Here is a 22,425-nt window from a genome sequence, read left to right as displayed (position 1 = left end):
AAAAGTTGCTAATCAAACAATCAATTATACAAAAGTACAAAACTAGTCAGTTTTATTTTGAATTGCCATATTATGGAATGTTTATTACGATGACTAATGTTTTATGATTTCCCTCATTCATTCTTAAGAGTATGTCTTTTAGTCTTAAGAGCATTAAGACATAATCGATATATAAAGCTCACACTTGGGGCATTATATGGTGTATATGTCAATCGTATAAAATTAGGTCTTTCCTTTTCACCCACCAATATAACAAGTGCAGAAGTTTTCTAATATTCCTGCAGTATTAGTGCTATAATCTGCACTTATATTTGACAATACATAAAACAGCATTAATCTGTATAATAACAATTAATTTTATGAAGTAGATTCTTTTGAAGGATATTGCCAAGGCTACCTACCTGCATGTGACCTACCTGCAAACCTGACAAATTACAGATCTAATAAATGTCAGTATTTGTTAAACAACTATAAAGATGTTATTATGTATCTATATTCCTATGGTTTTACTAATAGTTGTTTTGCTAATGTATTAATATTGCATATAAACCATAGATTTTATATTCGGAAATAATAATTTGTTGAAGTTTATTAATTTCAATGTTCAGATGTAATAATTGCTTTTGTAACTGAAATAGAAATAACAATGTAAGGAAGCCACTCTTGCACTGATTTTGCCAAGAGTAAGTTAGAAAATTTACTGTATCTGGTAGAATGCTCGTATTAACATACTGTATAAGATGTTATGTTCTGTTTCTACCCACTACAGTAGTACGTCTGCAGGGAGCTGGATTGTGCAGATTTATTTTTTATTTATACCTAATGTCCTGGGCAATGTTGCTATTTATCAATGTAATACAATCAAGTGCAGATGACATTTCGTGTGACAGCTTATTTTATTATCTTGTCAGTGATGACTCAGTTGCACTCATATAGGGGACAAAACCTCTAAATTCATTAACATCAAGCACCGGACAAATCACAACAGGCTTTAAATCATGATTTTTTCTCTCTCTATCCATCCAGGCACCCATGTAATCTATTTTTCAAATCACGTTCTCTGTATTCTTTCTTCACTATGATTATTGATCAACTTTTTATATTATTGGCAATGTTTGCATTTTAATTATTAGTAACTTTTTGTGGGATAGCAAAAATCGAGCTCTTCCGCTGCATTAATAACCAGCTGGTTGTTGTCAGCATCCCCAGGAAGAGGTGTTAGGAATCCACCAGGGGTGTTAAACTAATCCTGTAATGTTAGTGTAGGCTATTATTAGGAAGAGCAATTAAACCACTTTATATAGTGGCTGCAGTAACACATTGCAAAAATGATGATAACAAGGAAAAATGGTAGCTTATCAGGTTTTTATATAGAACTAGGACAAAACCTTTCACCATGCTGTCACAAAAGTCCTTAACAATTAATTGAGCCAGTAATGGCTACAAAATCGAACAGTAAAACTGTGAAAAAAGTACAAAAACAGATAATAGATCTTATTATGCAAATATACAGATTTCATCTGTTCAGATACCTTGGATAATTATGCAGATTCTCACCTTCTGTCTAAACATATATGTATTTTAACAAAATTCTTCATCAACACACAAAGGGTCATAACTCAAGATGATCTAATTTAGCTGCTACTGTACATTAACAGACATTACCTCCCCTTTTTTACCAAATACTTGTACATTTTGTCAATGCTGTATAAATATAGTTCCGGTACTGCTCTGAAAAATCCTTCTAGAAAAGCAGGACATTTTCCATTACCTAGGATGTTGGGCGCCTGAGTGCAGGTATGGTGCAGTTTTCCACTGTAGAATTCCAGCCCAATTATCGCAAACATGAGGATGGCAAAGAACAGCAGAAGCCCGATCTGAAGTAGTGGCACCATGGCTTTCATGATGGACTTCAGGACAATCTGGAGACCTGGAACAGATGAAGACTTGCTTACACAATGTTCAAGTCTATGGTTAAAGTTGTTTGACGGCAACAGCTCATGTCTAAGAAATAGATGGCAATAAGAAATTCATCACTTAAAATTATCTGCTTGCTAGTATGCATTTATGTATATGCCTGCATCGCTTAAAATGTCTTTACAACTCTGTAAACAACAGCTGCACAAACAATGCAGTCCTGCAGTATGGTGCATACACAATAAAAATGAAAATTAAATAGGCTTCTTTGCATTTAATTCAAATGTTGCAGTATCTTGTCTTCTCAAAGATACAAGGCTTTCTGTGATTGCCTACATTCCCTGAATCACCTCTCTAAAGAAAAGCTCTTCAAGGAAAGCTTACTAAATAGGAACGAAACGTTGTGTTCTCTTTCTTCTTTTTTTCAGCATGGAATAAACCTATTACTTGTTCCTTTGCAGCCTACGCATGCTGACGCAGCTACCCACCTGAACTACTAAAGCTTACTAAATATGCTAGGATCCCAATATAATAACATACTGTATTGAGAAAACTCTCTTTGTAGAACAGGCAGATTATGTAACTTGAGTGTAATCTACTATCCACATATATTCAGATCTGTTTGAATAATAATTGCCTATACTTATATAGCACTTTTCTGAACACTCCACCCAAACTGCTTTACAGGTAATGGGGACTCCCCTCCACCACCACCAATGTGCAGCATCCACCTGGATGATGCAACAGGATCCACAGTGCACCTGTACACTCACCACACACCATCTATCAGTGGGGAGGAGAGCAGAGTAATGAAACCAATTCATAGATGGGGATTATTATGAGCCCACGATCAATAAAGATCAATGGGAAAATTTGCTAGGATGCCAGGGTAACACCCCTACTCTTTTCAAGAAATGTTCTGGGAATTTTAATGACCACAGAGAGTCAGGACTTTGCTTTTACATCTCATCCAAAGGACAGTGCCTTTTTACAGTACAGTGTCCCCGTCACTATACTGGGGCATGAGGATCTACTGTACACAGATTGCAGGGTAAGAACCCTTTACTGGCCCCACTTACACTTATTAGATCTGTTTTAGAGGTTATAGCAGATGCCATACTGTATATGTTAAAGAGTGCTTTTCTTTTCTATGTGACCAAAAAGAGACCTGTTTCTACAGATACTAGATTGGTAAAGGTGTAGACAGAGAATCTGTTTGTTGAAATATACATTTTTTAATAGGAACCTCCAAGTTAAATGATGTATTACATATGTTTAAAGTGTATAATATCTGGCAATAAGTTAAAAATGCTTACAACCTCTTCTGACAAGTCACTAATGTTTCCAGGACAGTAGAAAAGAATGAAGAAAAAAACATTTCTGCATCACTACAATAATGTTTGGAATCCTGAATTCCACTGATTATTCTTTCTTTGATCATTTACAAAAGCATTTGGTAACCGGGACTCCCTAAGCAACAGTAAAACCAAAGAGCTGCTGACTTGGTGATATAGGTGGAGGTGAGAGAGTAGGTTTTCCAGAGTAGGAAGATGGTGAAACAATGTCTAAAGTCCTACATCTAAACTGAAGTGAACATCTGATCTCACCTGTGGTTTGTTTTTCTCACAACCTTTTGTTACAAACTCTTTTTACAGTTATTGGTATTTGGAGAAAACCTTCCTAGACCTGGCCCTCAGGATCCAGGAGTCTTTAGTTCATTTTAGCTGAGCAATCAATTATTTAATTAGACTGCCAGTTGTATAATTCTCTTCACACTAATTATACCCTTTAAATATTAGTTGGCTACTGCAAAGTTACAGATTGCAAGTAACTCAAAAGGGGTAGTGTACATTGCAATTTCCAATTGTCTAAGACCTGAAAACCGTAAAATTAGGGTAATCAGCTACTCGCTTGGCTCGGTGAACGGCTCATATAAGCCTGGGAGTTCAGGCAGAAAGGAACAAAAAGCGAGCTGGTTCAGAGAAAGAAAACGCATTGGAGCAAACTTACTGGGGATCCCGGAGACTAGCTTGAGTGGTCTCAGTACCCGAACAGCCCTCAGTGTCCGCAGGTCCACATGCGTGTTAATTTGGGCTTCTGCTGTAGCCAGGATGCTGGAAAGAGACAAAGATGCACTTGAACATTGTTCTCCATTTTTCCCTTGTGCTGTATACAGCTGAAGGTTTGATTTTCCCCATTGCATTACTGTTTATTAGAGAACAAAACCATCTTCTGTAGCCATCATGCAACAGAAGAAACAAAGAAACTGAATGTTTTTAGAGAATTATAATGCCAATTGGGGGCTTTTTTGCTGTTAGAATTTCACTCTCAGTATAGTGCAGGAACACTTTAAATGCAATTGGTTACAACCCAATGGCTTGGCCAACCTGATCATCAGAAATTAGGTTTCCAGATACAACAACCACAAAAATCTGTCAGTTGTAAACAAATGTTTTCACAGCTTTAGAGTTGAGAAAAAGATTTCCTTGCCAGTCCTTACACACATTTCCACACACAGTAAGTGTGCAAACAAAATATGTATATAATAAAAAAGAGGCCACAGGTCTTCACTATTTACATACTGAATAACCAAATCACTCAATTATTTTTGGGAATAGATCAAAATACATTCATTACAATACATAGTGTACTGTTTGCAAAGCAATCTAAGATGCTGAATACAGTACATCTGTTAGGAATTTACTATGATTTAAGAAAAATACAATTCACATTTTGCTCTGGTTAATTTACTTGTGTTCTTGTCATCTGGGGAGGTATTTAGATCTTATGTTGGGGCCCATTTATAACTAACGAAGTGCTTTTTCTGAAAACATGAGACTTCTTGAAAGACACAGTTGATGCATTTCATTTTGAAATTATTAGTGCGATTATCATCCCATTCGGAGAAATCCTTTGTGTTTACATGTGTTTTCTACATCAGTTCCATCGGCTTCAAGGAAAAGTAATAGTTTTTTTTAATGTCTTCATTCAAACAATGTAAGAGCTTTTCAACACACACACAACATGTATTCTGTCTGTTCCTTGGGAAGCTTTTAATTTCCCATACCACAATACACATACACACTGACTGTGTACAGTACAGTGTACTAGGAGAACACAGTTAAAACTATTATTATTATTGCTTAACAGCTAAGCATAGTAATTTTCATTTGTGATCAATATGATCAATATGAATAATAACTACAACACACAACATTTGTTTACCATTTTAATGTAAAATACAGTGTATTCATTCTATTTAAAATGTGTTAATGGGGGAACAGGAACTTTCTGTCATCAAAGTACAGAACAGCAAACACACGACTCAAGAGAGAAATTTGACGTGTAATTTGATTTATGAAATGGATTATGAGACTGAACTCTTCCCTATCATGCAGACTGTCTGTTTTTGTTCTTATGGTTATGGTCTTATTATAAATAAAATATATAGCATTGTTCTAATAATTAACATCAATCTCATGTTCAGAAACAGATTTCTTTACAGTAAAATAAAAATAACAGCTTTGCGCCTGTTGTCCCAAAACCTTTGGAGACTACTGTGTATATATTGTAAATCCATATTACACCCTTATTACACCAATTTATCTGCTAGACAAGCATCAATCTTATTCAATCTGTTGATAATCTTATCTAAAATGTTTAAATTATGTGACAAAGCATTTTCATATCATGTTGTGATATATTTAGAGCTATACTAATAGTGGATGTTTCCAGAGTATCCAATATTCTGTGTGCAGCACAGGCCAGCAAATTAAAAGGTACAGTATGAAATTACTGAGATTACAATGTGGTGCACAGTTAGGTCATTGATAAGAACAGTTTCATGTTGTACTATCAGAAAAAATGAACTGTCAATTCAGCAACGTTAAATTTCATTTTATTCTCAAAGTGTCATATTTAAACGTGCCAAATTAATGTTCACAGTTACTGTATCTAGATGTCTATCTGTTGAAGAAAAAAACAAACATGAATAGTGGAGCACTGACATGCTGCTGTACTGTAAACTACTGTAGCTACACATTAGACTTTTAGACTTTAGAGTCATTGTCACATTTAAAATTCGTATCGTGTATGTATTTTTACAGACACAAGATTTATGTGATGAGATCACGAACAAAAAGACAAAACTTTCTTTCTCCTATTCACTAGGAAAAGTTTTTGTATCACCATCTCATCATGACTAATGAGTCATGAAATCCATGTGCTATTTGAGAGAGTTGAGCACCATTGGCAACGATGTCCAAGTGACAGGAGGAGACAGAAGAGATTAAGTGCCAGTAGGAGGGGTGTGTGTGATCTCACCAAATAGACTACAATGCAGCTTATTTTACTGTGGAAACTTCCCAGGGGTCTGAAACGGCCTGGAAAACCTTAAATACAAGTTATCTTCAAAATAATAATAGTTCATTGCAGGGATTAAGATACTTAAGCAGCTGAGGTAAATAATATTACACAACACCGAGACAGAATACCAAGTATATCAGTTTATAATAGTTTAGATGTACAGTATGCATGTGGTGGTCATGTAAAGGACCATTCCATGGGACTGCAGTGAATATACAGCCTTTGCATGTGCTTGTGTGGACTGTGAAGATTAGACACTTAGAGGTTGACTAGTGACAGTGATTTCAAGCTGGAGTTCAACCACACCTGTTCCCCCTTTAGCCAATCATTGTGATGGTTCTCCACAACTGGATGGAGTATCTATCTATTACCATGGGAGAGGAAAGGGAATCAGTCCCTGGACCCCAGTGTTATCAGCTATATTCCTCAAAGCAGCCAAACTTCCCAGGCTCCTGCAAAACTAAGCCACACACAGAAGCAACAGAGACTACACAATATAATTATTAGAGAGATTCACCATTAATAATAATAATAACTGGGAATATATCAATTGTTAAGAGTAATTAATGCATTAATAATACATGTAGGATTTAAAAAGTGTTAAGTAACAGACCTTATTTTACAGATTTGACAAAAATGTCTTGAGTCCAATAAAAGCGATGCTGATAAAAAAATTCACAGCCATATTTGAGAAGAATTTAATACTGTATGTGTTTGAATTTTCGGATTAAAACCTACTATTAAGCGTGGTTGGAATTTGGGTCATACATTTAAATTGCCATGGATTGTTTTCACATGTCCTTTTGTAGATTATAGGTTGTATGGATGCTTGCATAGATTTGGTTTGGTCTCTCAGAACCAAAGGTCTTAAACAAATAGAGATGTTTTTTCATTTCAATGTTCAGGAAAATAGTGGATCAATGGTGTTAATCCTATACATTCATAAAACCTATTGGATGTTTCAGAACAAAGCCTACATAAATATCCATCCAGGACAAGGGCTTAGTTCTTACAAACATGTACACTGTGTATCAATATCTATACACATCTACACAGCACATGTAGAGTGTTATATTAGCTTCCCTTTCATGTGGGAACATACTTTTACGGGTAAAAGTATTTATTCAGGATTTATTCAAGTATTTTATTTTAAAGTTTTTTAATGATTTATACATTTCCAAACCATCTTGATTTTTTATGTCTATCATCTGTGTCCATAAGGTTATGTTAACATGAAGGGAAGTGGTTTGGCTATTAAGGCATTTATAACAAAATAGTTTTTTGATGTTAATATGTTGCTTTTGTGTCATGATTCTGGTGTCCTATCAGTAAACCACTCAAATATATTTTTTAAATTGCCAATAATTTTTTGCATCCTCCCAATGTCGAATGCCCTGCAATGATGAACCTTGTGCTGGTACAGGTTTAATAAGCATGGCATCTGTTTTGCTCTGTCACCAGCAGAGGCATTTACTATTTTACATGCTGCAAACTCCACAGTGCCCTGGAGTGACAGAAGATGCATTGTGACTCTCACTGTCAACACTGTGGAGCTCACAGCTGCCAGTCAGGTCACAGGGTTACCATGGATACGCTGGCTAATGTGAGGTCACCTCCAGGTAAATGTGCTCCACTGCTAGAGAAATCCCAGTCATGTTCAAGATTGGGCTATACAGCTCAGAACTATGCAGCTAAACTGTTTGTTTTGTGGTCGAGACACTTTGTATTACTTTTTTTTTTCAGGTTGTTGTACAGTACATCCCCAGTAACAGAAAAAGCAAAACATGAATCCCAAACTCAGTGGAGTAGTAAAGGTTTTTGTTCCTGCTTAGGACAAAGACTCTACAATATACAGTACCACTTAAATGAAACTGAGAAATGACACTAGACACAGGTAATGTCTTCAATGAGTTTGTCTGCAAATGTGGACTAACATATAGTACTGTATCACTTTTCCACACCCTTTCCAAATGTTTTCATAAGATGTATTATACTGAGATTTTACAGATTGTCACTTGCTATTTTATATGTTTATTTAATCAGAAAAGTTATGATTTTTTATGTGTAAAATTATTGATACAGAAAAATAATGTGGTAATCAATAATGAGAAGATTATTTTTTAAAGCAGAGTTACCAACCACAACATACAACAGTAGGGTGTGTTGAGAGCAATCACATTGTCTTCACAGTGCTTTTTATATTTTCTTGTACTTTAAATGTCAAATCATCAGCAACACATGTTTTTATGAAACCTGCTTGACAGAATGAAGCAGATGGATTCCAGTGAGGACCGGACAATTATGCAATGAGCGAGACAGATAAACAAAGATCTACTTTACTTTTGCATTAGGGAAGGAGGCATCTAAGATGTTAAAGGTAGAAAAATTAAATCTCATTCAACAGGACTTCTTTGTCCCAGCTTTAGTTTCAGTTAGCTTTGTACAGTATAATCAGTAGTTCAACAGGACACATTTAAAAATGTTAAATATCTTTTATTTTTTTAAGATTCAAAAGACCATTGTGAATGATACCACGGTAGGTATATATTATTTTCCCTGCCCTGGTTAGTGTCTTCACAAATGAACAATTACACAAACTCAGCAATTAAGTATTAAGCTCTTGAATGCAAAAAGCAAAAAGAGAGAGTGTCTCAACAGTAGGAATGGACCAATCCAGTCTTCAGGTCCTGAGAGTCCTCTGACTCATGGTGTATTTTTTCATTTTTATCTATCTTAATCAGCTGCTAATTGAAAAGTATCTGTAAAACCTGGAGGACTTTGGCTTATGAGAGCTACAGGAGGGCTTCCCATTACCCTACTTCCAATCTGCTTCAAAGCATCTCAAAATGATTTTTAGACTTCTGTGTTAATCCTTGTAACCTTAACAAATAATAACCTTAACTAGAGGTCAGAATGATCAGTGTTAGCACAACTCTGATCAGTACATCCTTCATATCCTGATAAATCATTATGTGCCAGTTAATTTGGAGAGCATAGAAATTAGGGAATTTAAACTTGCAAAACACTCATTTCAGCATTAGGGGCTAAGGGAAAAGTTTCAAACACATGCAAATACTGTTCTATGCAAAACACAATAAAGGAACAGTACCAGACCTTCAGTTCAAATAGAATGATTATTCTTTGGTGGTCATATTGGGAGTAGTGATCAAAGCAGAAACAACGGTAGAAACTAGAAAGATTGTTCATCGAATGCAGCAGAGTAATTTATGTATCACAATCATAAAAAATCAGGTCAAATTACAGCGAATTCAGGATACAGAAAATACAGAGAAAAGTATCTATGAAAAGTATTGTGTTAGCAATAAGATGAATAAGTACATAGTGTTTAATACAGAATTTGATATCATGACTGTAAAATCCAACGTCTATGCCTATGCCACTTACAAATGCAGCAGATTATTGATAAAATGAATGTTAAGTACTGCCTCATACATACAAGACAAAAACTCTTTCTGTGGTACTGTACCTACCAGACACCCTTTTTAAATAAAAAATGAGCCATATCTAGAATACGTGCAGTGCAGCTCATTATAAAATGCAAATGTTGTCCTTTTTTTTTATGTGTGCCTTATTAGCTGGAACCTTGTTTAAAACGTATTTCAGCAGGTGAAAAAGAAATAGATGCTTCTCATTTATTTTTGCCCCCAAGCCTTGCTGACATCACCTGTTCATTCTCGCTTCATGGAAGGAGTACACTGCACACCAGGTGCAATAGCTGAAATCCTTCTTACAAATTCCCGCGGAAAGGCCTGTAATTCCAGTCATTTTCAAAGGCGGCAGGAAATGACCTCCTGTTACTCCTCAGTGATATTTTTTCCAGCTAATTTCTCTTCTCAGGTACTAAAAATAAACCACTATACACCTGCAGCTAGTTGGCTGACAGAATAAAGAAACTTTCATTGCGATGACTTGCCACCTTGAGTTTTCACCAGAAAACTTGCGTGCTTCTGTACTTTTTTTTTAAATACCAGAACTGCAGCTCCCTCAGCTGATAAACATAGTTCTACCTATACCCATTCAATATCTTTGATGAGATAGTAAGAAAGCAGCCACCAATGATGCCAGAATAACATGTTTCAGGACTAATTCCCTCATTACTCTATCATTACATGAAAAAAACAAAAAACAAATGTTTTTCAAGTTAAAGAAACAAAAAAAAGTCAACGAATCCTAATCCTATTATGGTTAGAGAACCGTAATATTAATTGATCTTTACAAACTCTTTGCATTAGTTACTGTACAAAGGTAAATATATGGCTGACACATTGGCCTTAGGCTCTGAGGGAAGTTTTGTTACTTTTCCTGGCATTAATAAGGGTGCATTTGTGTCATGGGACTATGCAGTCACAGGACAATGAACCAACAATTAATGTGTTATACAACATAATCCACATATATAGGAAAAACAAATGTATATGGTTCATATGATTTCAGAGTACAGTACATGTGTTTCTTGAAAGGTCCTTCAGTCAGATAGTGAATTTCAAGCAAAGATTCAACCATGAAAAATGCAATATCTCAGGAACAAAGATGTATAAACGAGAAAGGCATAAAACATTCTGTTAATATCTAGTGATGTTAATCATTAAGAAGTGCACAGCACTCACACACTGCCTAGATCTCTCTTTAAACTGAGCAACCATGCAAGAAGAAAACTGGTTACAGATACAAACAGGAGGCCGATTACAACTTGGAAAGATCCACAGAGATCAGTGGCTGAGATGTTCATGGATTAACATTATCCCAGTCACTCCACATGGGACTTGTATGGATCCGACAATAAAATCTCAAATCCCACATGAGGTTTGCAACAAAGCACCTGATACTGCAACACGTGGCAAACGTTCTCATCAGCAGGGACTGGGAATCTTGTCAGGACCAATGGAAACATACAGTAAATGGAGCAAACTACTGACCTAAGCCTAGGACAACAATTCACCTTTCAGTAGGACATGATACAAAGCACTAAGCCAAAGCTAAACTAGAGTATTGTAAGAAAAAGAAACTGTACTCTATGTCCTTGAGTGGTCCAAAGTTCTGACTTGAATCCAATTGAAAATCTGTGGTCAGACTTGAAAACAGCTGTCCATAAGTGATCCCTAAGCAAATTTGCCAAGAAGAATGGGAAACAGCTTTACAAAGTTACCCGAGAAGACTTGCAGCTCTAATTGCTTCCATAACTTGTGCTCATGGCTCTGAATACGTTCCTATTTGCTAACATTGAATGTAAGCTGCCTTTCAAATTCTTCAGTTTAAAATGTTCAAATATTCAGATTTTGAATACAATATAGAAATACTGTGTATGCTCTAGTAATGAATACCTTTGCAAGGTACAATGCTTGCAAACATTGGCACTGATAGGTATGAAGGGGAGTGTGTGTGTGTGTGGGGAGGACTCAAGGTACAAGCAAATGTGAGGAAGTAATTAATAATGGGTGTCAAAATAGGCATAATTTCCTGCATAGCCTACAGAAAGCACAAGAGAAAGTACTACAAAAGACTGCATATTTATTTAGGAATACAAAGAAAAGAAAATGACAAAATTTGCAGCAATTTTCCTGATGCTAACCACATTTTCTTTAAATGTCAGGCAGCATTGTGTGTTCCATAAGTCAGAGAGACTGTACACTGGGATGGTCACATATGCCAGATTATGATCAGGTGTAACATGCCCCAACGATGTGCTCCAAACACTACGTCTAGCATGTCTGATAGTGAAAAAGTCTTTTAATGGTCTAGAAAAGAAAAAGAAAAAACAAAAATAGATTATAGAGAAAGTGAGAAGAAATTAGTAGATTCCCTTTCTAAAACAACAGCTTGGTGGTAAGATTATGCTCTCATTCTAATCATTCGGTTGGAATCACAAATCTGTCTATGGCATTTCTCAAAGTTTTAGTTATTCAGAAAACAAAAAAAAAATCATCAACAACAAATATTGTACACAGGAACAAAAGCTGACAGTTTTCCTAAAAATTAGAGTCATTTATGAGCTGTGAACAACAAGCATTACAATGCAGTAGCAGTGCTTTGAAACGAAGCTGGAAACATTTCAAAAGAAATAAGTGCCTTCTAAATTGCTAAGAAAACTTACAGTCCATATGCTCCTTTTTTTTGCTATTTAAGGTATTGTAAAGTTGAATTTGAATGCACTCCTATTATTATGTTAGAGATGTGATTAAATTGCCAGAAAGATATACAGTATATACAGTACTTAATATTATTTTATTGAGAGCAAAATCTGTCTTTTTGTTTTTCCTACAAGGAAGTTCTATTAGAATTAATTACAAATTAATTAAAGATGGGAATGAATGGGTCCTTGCATATGAATGAGTTTCCCCAAACAGAAATATTACAAAACAAGGGAACAAACCTTGTTTCTGATGTGAAGTGCAGCAGCTTAAATGGTTGAATTAAAAAAAAATGACAATCCATCTGCACAACAGAGACAGTGAACAGAATCACAGACATACTGTGTCCTGACCTGTACCCCAGGCATGTTTGACTGCCGTGTTTATAGTGAACATTCTTCCTTATTCCCATGAAGAATCAAAATCAAACCTGAAAATTGATACCCTACTGCTTAAGTGTAACACCCAACCTGCTGGAATAGCCCCAAACTAGATCCCAAATCATTTTACAAAAACAGATGGCATCAGCAGTTCTGCAGTCTGGCATTATCTGTTCTGCTGGGAAAACAGCATCTTATCAAGTGTACCTTTTGAGCATTGGCAAGGCACAAATGGGTCTCTCCAGAGAAATCCACAGGCTCACATTAGTGCTGTTTTTTTCATCGGTTACAAGAGTATTTAAAAAAAAAACAGTATGAGATGTCCTGCATTAAAACAAGACCAGAAGGAGTCTTTCCTGGCAGATGGTGGTGAGGTCCCTTGTGCAAATCTGCTATTGAAAGGTAGGCTTGACTGTGAGAAGCTCGGAGACTTAGAACAAGTGTCTCCTGTCATTTCAGCTAAGAAAAGTGCTGCATTTGAGTAAAGCTACTGTTGTATACACGACTGTCCCTCAGAGGAAAGTTTTCTTTTTTTTGAGTCACTTTATAAAGCTTTCATTAGACAGCTGGAATTAGGTGGTACTGTAAATCAAGCATCGCCACACTACCACTCAGAACTGCATCTCTTTGGAAACAATGTTGTATCACTCCACCACACAAAAAAGGTCAAGAAAAGAAGCTAGACAGCAATAGATATGCAAGTTTCACACAAGGCCCAGTGCTAATGAATCAAGCAAAACGCTACCAGTCTTGACCCATTTAAAGGATCTCAGCCTTTCTCCCTCGGTGATAACATCTGAAGTGTCAAGATATATGTAGAACATACTTTTTATTCTCATTAAAATAACAGCAGCTTTTAAAAACAAGTCTATACAAGCTGTTGAGAGGAGATTCATAACTTCAGGCCTGGACAGTATTTCCTGATGAAAAATAAAGCACATCCCACTATACGCATCTTGTATCTCATGCCTTGTTGCTATGGAGACAAGGGACTCTCAAGTACTTTCCTTCTCTTTGACTTTCTGTTTATGCAGATATGGCTCTCACTGCATACAGATTAAAAACCCTTCTCCAAAATTGACTCAGGAACCTAATTCTTATCACCTTCTGAAAGGGGAAATCCCTGAATTTGTGTTTATTCTAAACAGCTAAGCTTTTTTCAGTCTTTTGAGTTGAATAAATTCCAGATAATGGCAGGAATGTTACTGAAATATTAAGCTGTTTTTATAGTTTAAAGCTATATTTATTAATGATACTCAAATAATCTTTGTAATATAATCATTTCATCAAATTAGAAGAAGGTAATAGGTTTTCTCCTTCTAGCTCCTAAGGGAACAATGTGTTTAGTGGACTACAGTAGATATTCTGTGAGCACACATAGATAGCAGCCACTCATAATAACAAGAGCAATTTTGGTTGGTAATAGGATTTCAGTTTTCAAAAACACAAGAAAATCCATCTACAGCCATCTGGCCTTGAGAAAAGAGAAACATACAGCAAATGTTTCTGTGTGGGCATACAGATCGTTTCTGTTGAATTTCACTGTGCAGAGAAAGACAAATGTTTTAGAAATGTTTTTCAGAAAGAAAAAAGATTTTAACTGCATTTTTTTTTCAAATAAATATTAATTAAGAAAATGTCCAGGCATTTCTGACAGATTTCAATCCATGTTTCTAATCATGAAAAACGATCACACAGCAGTGAAGCAGATGGAGCACATACAGTACAGTATCAGATCAGCAGCAGAGAAAAAATGTCTAATAATTGTTTGTATCTTGACTTACTGTATAGGAAAACAAAGAAGCACAAACAGAAATTTCTGTTGTGAAATAGTGTAGTAAAGCAGTGCAACAGTTAAGTTTCTCTGTTATCATTCATTAACAAATGTTCAAGATGATGTTTTTTTACCCGACTGTGAAAAGTGTGAATGTTCTTAATACATACATGTATGACCAAGGGTAGTCAGTAAAAAACTTGTTTATCCAGGAGCTTGGGCATGACCGAGCAGATGACAACTTAGTGTGGGTATAAAATGTGCCCAATTTGAGGTGCAAATGTAAAAAAGCATTTACATTGATGAGTGTTGATGAAATTTGACAATCTTGAAATCAGCTGGAAAGATGGCTCACAAAACCAAAAAGTTGAAAGTTTCAGAGCGTGACACAGATCAGACATCTGTCTTAGTTTACTTGAGAAACCCATACTTTGCTCCATGCAGGTTTTAACCATGTGTTAGTGGGTAAAGTATAGAAGGAGATTATCTAGTGGAAACCAGACGTGTAATCTAATTTTCAATTTAATGTCGAGTGCTCACAATAAGATTCCAAAAGAGTTTTTGAATGCACCTTGTTTCATACGAGACACCTGTGTCTTTGTCTGCCACAAATTAAATTTCTTATCTGTTCCATTATTCCTGCCTAATTCAGCATTTCTAAATACAGATACATACAGCTATAAAGTATATTTATGAAGTATACAGTATAAAGTATGAAGTACTACAGTAAAGCTATAACCAGGGTTTTAGATACTAAGATACAGTACTATGTTTTACTTCATACTTGCGATCATAATTGCAATACATTTCAGTGCTTTTAAGGCTTTGAACGGAAATGGAAAAATAAATGCACATGATTTGCTCCATTGAGCCAACTTAATGTGAGTCATAAACAAAACTCTAGCCATGATCCACAAGCACAGTCCTTATCACCCCCTGTGTCAGGATGGGGTCCATAATGGAAAAGCAGTGTAAACTAACAGCTGACAATTCAAGGATAGAATTGTACAGAAAAAAATAATTGGAAATCCCACATTTGAAAGTAAAAAAGAATAAGGTATATTGTAAATGGATGGCCTTCCTAAATCAAAATACAATGGCTCTTTCATAGTTATGTTCAAAGGGGGCCCTAGTTAAGACATTTTATGGTATGCATCTTTTCACTAACCTCATACAAGTGTAGGCATGAATTACATGTCTCCAGTGTGGGATTTGTCAGGTTTTGGCAAAAGAGTTACACAGATTGTTAGTGAGCACCCCAGGGAAATTATGCTTTGGACCTCTTTTCTATTTAGTTTCCTATGGGTCTCCCAGATGCTCTTTGATTGCCATAGCCAGGGAATTGGTGGAAAACCTCAGAAGAAGCTGCATCAGGCTGTTGCTACAGGATACCACTAAAAAATGTAAATTGCAGAATGAGACAAGTATAACAAATGCAAGTGACATTCAAGGGAAGTTTTCTTAAATTATTAGCTTGATGTCCTTTGAGCCACTGTAGACAGTTCCAGCATCATTGTCATCACACATAAAGGATTAGGCTTCCCACTAACAGAAAGACCTTATACAGAATGTTAACAGCAGTTAAGCCTCACTTTTTTTCCACAATGTAATATATTCAGTAACTAAAGATGGTTTGTTTCATTGAATAGACTTTCAGATTATAAGCTTCTATAAAGCTTGCACGTATCTCTAAAGTGATTTAGCTTTTCATAATGGCTTACCACACAGATACATACTGTATGCTTTGCTTCAGTCAGGATTCGGCAGCAGAACACATTTTACTATAAGAAGCATCTGATCTAAGACCTTGCAATGTAAAACACAGATGAGCTGATAGTGACCTTGTGAAGTCACTAAATGTAATAAACAATGTGTGTTCTTAAAAAAACCTCAGAAATAAGAACAAGAAATATTCTCCACTGAGCATGGCAGAAGGGTCATCTGGGAAATTGTTATTTTGGTTTCTTTTTTATTAAATATACAGTCAGAAGAAACTAATCGCCAACATTGCCACCTTTCCTTTGAATGACAGTTTTTCCAAATTACAGGTAGGGTCTTTTCATTAGTAATTATTTTTCTTATCAAATTCTCTTAAGAGCATGAGGCAAGACTAAAAAAATGTGCTCTATTCTTGAAACCCTTTCAGCTTTTGCCTTGCCCTCCAATATTGTAACAATTGCATGTCTGTATAAGGTACAGGCATGTGTCATGAACCAAATGAAATGACATGCATTGTGGTTTTTTATGACGTACACTAAAGGTCATGAGATCTAGACTTATGATCTTTTGTATGAGTGAAGGTGTCCCATACTAAAATGCTGAAGGGAAAAATAACATTTTGACTGATAAAACCTTCTTCAAGTAGCTTAACAATTGAAACATTGTGTTTCAAAATTTAAACAGTTTTATTGTTATGACTACTGGATTACAGTATTACCAAAAAAGCTACATTGTTTCTGTTTTTCAGTGAGGAATACACCTTTACCTGTACCTTTAAAGCCAACACATGCAGATGCAGTTCCTCTCTCAAATCTTTCAGTTCTGCATTTGCTTTGTCACAAGCATTATTTTCAGTATTAGAGTTAGTGTACAGTAGCTGAACACAATGCTGACAGGATCAATCCTTCTCTTTGACATAATCATTGATCCCTCTATTGCAGGAACATAGAAGGTCACAAAACCTCCTGGATGCCAGTGACCTGAACAACGTGACTCTCTGGTCAAAGACATTCCAGCAGTTCAGTCAAATCTGTTATGTGGTGACAGAGATTATTAGGATAATGTACTGAATGTTTATTTGGCATCATATCTGGTGAGTGTAAGGATGTGGCTGCCAAGACACCAAAAGAGACTAAAGGAACACCGATGCAGACAATTAAAAATTGACTTCAGTTACCCCGACGCAGAACCATTGTGGAGATCTGGCTGACTATGTGAAGCAAGTTAAAATAACAAGAGACTAATGGGGCTGAACAGAGTTTGTAGTATTGATTATAAATGACCTGGTAACCGGTTGGACACCAGTGGTGGAAGGAAAACCTGTCACTGTTGGATTGAATGTTAGTGACACCAAAGGCAGTGACTGAGGATCCTGCACCCAGCAGAGGGCTCCTATACAGGTATAGCATACAGTAGGTATAGCAGGAAATAAGAGTTGGAGCAGAGGGAAAAAAACAGCTGAGACATGGCTGATGGTATAATGGGTTGGATGCCTGATAAAATGGGGCAGAAAGGGGAGAGAGAAGGAGGAAGAGTGGGAATTGTGGAAAAGGGGAGAGAGAGGGGAGTGGACAGAAAGTGGTGCCAAGATGTGCTGGATGATGACATTAGAAAAATCTGGAAGAGAACAGAAATTGAGGTGACTGCAGGGAGCCGGTTGTTTTCTGCGTAGCACAGAAAGGCTGAAAAGGAACAGTTGTGGTCTGAGCTGGTGACTCCATGCCTGGGCTTGGAGGAGGTGAACATTGGTCAGATATCTGAGTCAAAACATACTAGAATAAGTGGCAAGTGAATGTTGCAGGAATTGAAGGATGTAGGTGAGAAAAAGGGGGATGTTCAAAAATGACAAAGGATAAGATGTTTGTGAATCTGACTTCTCGAAGGCCATTACAAAACTTAATTTGCATATTTTTTCACCTTAAAACCTTCCTCCTTAAGTTTTTACAGTATGTCTTGCTTCATACTAATTAATTCTATTTATTTTAGATTTTTCATTCTAGATTGTCAAATCTACATAATAGCATGCTAAATCCATCTTTAGTCTAAGCTACAAAACATTTTCCAGAGGTCATTATCAGTACAGGTATATTTGTGGCAGTGATGACAGTCAAGCTAACAGTTATTCAGTTTTATTCATAAGATATTTATGCAGCTCTTCCAAATCGCTCAAGACAAAGGGGAGAACAAAGTGACATAAGAATTGATAATGTCGTGCTCAACCAATAACAAACGTGAAAAAACTGAACTAAGTAATTAAAGATAAATAAGCCGGATGTCTATTAAATGTAAGGTTAGGCCTTTTCAGGTTACAGTATACAACAAAAGACCACAAATCAAAAAAACAATTCCAACTAAAACTAGAGCTGTGCACAACTTTTGTTAACCCAAGTTAAAATGTGCATTTCCAAACATGTCAGACCTGGCCAATCGTCAGATCGTTAGATAATCGCGAATCGTTAGATAATGAACACCCAGTGTGGCTATTTGCAACAATCAAGGAAGTGTGTTGGACTCTAGAGACAAGACTATAAATAGTTTGCAGCCCTTTCTTAATCCTGCCTGCCGTAATGTTCTTATGTTAAATTGAAAAAGACAGTTACACTATGTTTTTTTAAAAAAAAGATTCAAGATTCAAGGATGCCCACAACCTTTGCTCTAATATCAGAGCTAACTCTCCTGTAAGGGGCTACAGAGTTTGAAGCAAACATAAAATATAATTAACTCCGCTCTTTTGTTTTATTGTTGTTGTTGCCCTTTTAATCTTTTCTTAGTGAAAGCTTTTCACAACACTGTTGAAAATAATTTTGTTTATTCCTCGTTTAATAACACCTCCTAGGAATTACTCCTCAGACAAATTTATTAGGACACAAATTTAACGAAACAGACAGCCGTTTTAGGATATGTTTGTGTGTGTATGGGGGTTGCAACTCCAACCTGCTGTACTGTACATCTGCATTTGAATAAACAGGATTCAGAATGAAAGAAGGCAATAATAAGCTGCTGTGAACAGGGTGGTCCAAACGCTCGCACTTTAATGACAGAAAACATTGCGAAAGCATCAAGGGAAATCCTGAAATTACCACTTAAAAAAAAGAAATAAAAGTAAAATAAGTACTGGTTAATTCTGCCTACTGTGGTGTCAAGATTATTAATTACAGGTTCATTCCTCCTGTATGGCAGGTAGAAACTCTGCTTTGATTAAGTCTACTCTCACACCTTCTTGCTGTTCTGTGCCAGATGGCTTATGAATCATTTAGACAGCCACCAGATAAATTATTCATCTTGGCTAAAGAGCAAACATTTAGCTAATTGTCACACACCAAGTGAGAGGGAGAGTGAGACAGATAGATAGGCAGACAGAGATGTACAGTGCTGCTCACAACACTGCCGCATTTCAAACAGATATGAAATAGCAATAAGACAAGCACCTGGCTCATTACAGTGAGCAGTTTCCTTCTTCTGCTGCTCCTCGCTTCCTCAATTATTCCTCACCCCGACATGCACTACACTCACTTTCGCACTACCTGAGTCGTGGCTCATGCTGGGCCGCTAAACAACCAGATCAGGTTTGTAAAAATGGATTTGAAGTCTTCAAAATAAAAAGTCAAGGATTGGCATTCATATAAACAGAAATAAAAGTAAAAGCAAAGACAAATGAAATGCTTTGCTGTAGATGCCTTATTGGTTGTGTATCACAACTTCATGATCACTACATTTATTTTATTTATTGAATTCATAAAGATTTGACATTCGATTTCAAAAAGAGCATTACCATATCAGTGTATTTCTTAATTATTGTTAAATTTCATTTTAGATGATTTATTCAAGCAACTTATGCTGAATACTTAGAGCTACAAAATACAACAGACCTTCAAAGCAGAGCTAAGGTTTTACAGGAATTATAGGTGTTTGCAGAAATACATTATACCTTCTTTGGTCTACACCAGCAAACCATGAAAGCTAGTGACTCCTGGTGTGTTTTGTTCTATAGTTCTACAGACTATAGGTTTAATGTCTTATTTCAAAGAATATAACTAAACAAAAACTTTCTACTGCTAAAAGAATAAGAAAATTTTCCCTAAACATTTTCAATGAATATAAATGAAAACTCAGATGGACATATACTATAAATGTCTAGATTTATATCTCAAACCACATAACAACCAATCGAGATTAAAGTACTATTAGTTTAGCTATTTCAACGAGCAATTAATTATGTTTGATTTCAGAGTTATGAGTCACTCTAATACCACCACTCTTACTTCTTTTAGTTATTTTTTTGCATACAGTATATTCGTTTTCAGTCTATAGTCAGCAAAAAAAAAGGTTTTTCTTTTAGGCCAGTCCATCAGAGACTGCAGGTGGAATCGGGTTTATGATGTCCATTTGCCTCAGCTGTTTACTTGAAAGCCTATCAGCCTATCATTGTCTGAAATCTGTGTACCGGGCTTGTCAAATGTTGCAGCTGTATCTCTATCTAGGCCCAAATGGAGGTCATTAAGATTTGGACATCATTGAAAACAAAAGAGACCACATTCATAAAGAAATCTCTTCCTCTTCAAATTCAGTGCAGAAAGTCAAAAACATATTTTCAGGAGATTTATGTTAGGTTTGTCAACATCACTGTGTTTTTTACTTATTAAAAAAGGAAAAAACAAACTGATATAACTTGATTGTGGTGGCCCTTGGAAGTTATCAAACAACCCACAGACTGCATTGGTTTTCTCGAGGAACACAAATCCAAAGTAACTGGTTAGTAGAAACATACAGTGCCACCTCTGCAGTGTATAAAACCTCTATTTGTAATGTGCTGTAAAAGAGTGTATGGAAAGAGTCAGAGCTTTACATCTATTTCAGGTCACTTTTTATTGAATAAGTATAAAATGCATTCATGTAACCATAAACAATACTGGACATAAAGCAGAGAGGCCTAAGATCCTTTACCAATCCTTTGGTGTAACAGTTCATAGGATTAGTTCTGTCTATTTAGTGTGGCCAATTAGCGGACTCATCAGCAGTTAAAAGAAACATCACATTGAGTAGTTGTCTCGTTGTTGTGTAATGAAAAGAATTGAGCTGCGGGCAGAATTATTTCCAGGAAGGAGTGAGTGAGTGAAGCCTGCTGTCTCCACATGTCATCCACCTGTCCAACCCCCTCCAAGCAACTATCAATGAATACGTCAGTGAAGAAAGATTAGCAGTGGCGTTACAAAACAAGCTTCATCTTTATGTTGCATCCTGCTTTTTTACTTCCAGTATAACTTTCATAATTAGTCCTTTAAATGAACAACACACATAATTTGCCTGACAAAGTGAACAGTGTTTGACACTTGTACAAGAAATATAAATGGAGGGGTATAGGGCTTGAATTTCATTGACTCCCCAGCACACATTAAGAATGAAAATTTACTCTTTGTCAAAGAGGCCTACGGCAGAGTGTCGTTTTTCGCAGACATAGTAAGAATTATTTTTATGACTTGTCAAAGACGGAGGAGATGAGATCACCTGGAAGGTTATGTGTAATATAAGGCACTGGGATGATGATGAAATTAAAGGAACAGGATTCATATATTTTTTTAAATAATAGTTTTCCTTTTAAACCTATTTTTGCTTCAAGGCTTTTATTGCTTGTTTTTGGGCTGAATATCCATTGCTAATTGCAAATGTATTTTGTATTATGCCCCAAACAAGCAGCTCATAGACAACCAAGAACTAATCTATATTCACAAGGTGTACAAGGTGTGTTAAAATACCACCCTTTTTATTTTTGCATACCAAGCTCAGATGCTTTGTGTCCTTACCATTGCCAGGTACCAGCTGTGCTATAAGAGGAATTCATACCATATCTGGGCATGGTGACACTTCATCTCCATGGCAACATGGCGGTGAGGATGGAGGCTGCATAATTGAGGTGGGTATGACATTTGAACAACATAGACCCTGGAGAGCAGTCTAAAACAGCTTGAATTATTGACAGCCTAACATGTTACATAGCACAGGAAGGAAATTACCCCACTGCCCCACTGTCCTGCTACTAAAGCAAATTGTTTCAAAGGGTCAGTTTAGAAGCCCAGCTCTCTAGGGTGCCAGGTTTGTAAATCCACCACACTGTTTTCAAATC

General features: G+C 36.2%; 1 protein-coding gene across 7 annotated transcripts in view; it reads right to left on the bottom strand.

The window, feature by feature from the left end:
- The window catches only part of LOC102692022 (voltage-dependent R-type calcium channel subunit alpha-1E), a 177,999-nt gene that overhangs the window by 104,408 nt on the left and 51,166 nt on the right, over positions 1-22,425 (bottom strand). For all 7 annotated transcript variants that reach the window (XM_069194329.1, XM_069194332.1, XM_069194328.1 and 4 more), the window contains exons 3-4: positions 3,928-4,031; positions 1,772-1,930 (exon numbers count right to left, since the gene is read on the bottom strand). In XM_069194329.1, the coding sequence (XP_069050430.1) occupies positions 1,772-1,930; positions 3,928-4,031 (263 nt within the window). The remainder of the gene's footprint in view (positions 1-1,771; positions 1,931-3,927; positions 4,032-22,425) is intronic.

The sequence above is a fragment of the Lepisosteus oculatus genome, chromosome 9 (genome assembly GCF_040954835.1).
Source record: "Lepisosteus oculatus isolate fLepOcu1 chromosome 9, fLepOcu1.hap2, whole genome shotgun sequence".
Taxonomy (NCBI): domain Eukaryota; kingdom Metazoa; phylum Chordata; class Actinopteri; order Semionotiformes; family Lepisosteidae; genus Lepisosteus; species Lepisosteus oculatus.
The sequence above is the reverse complement of the archived record's forward strand: the minus strand, read 5'-3'. Positions and strand labels throughout refer to the sequence as shown.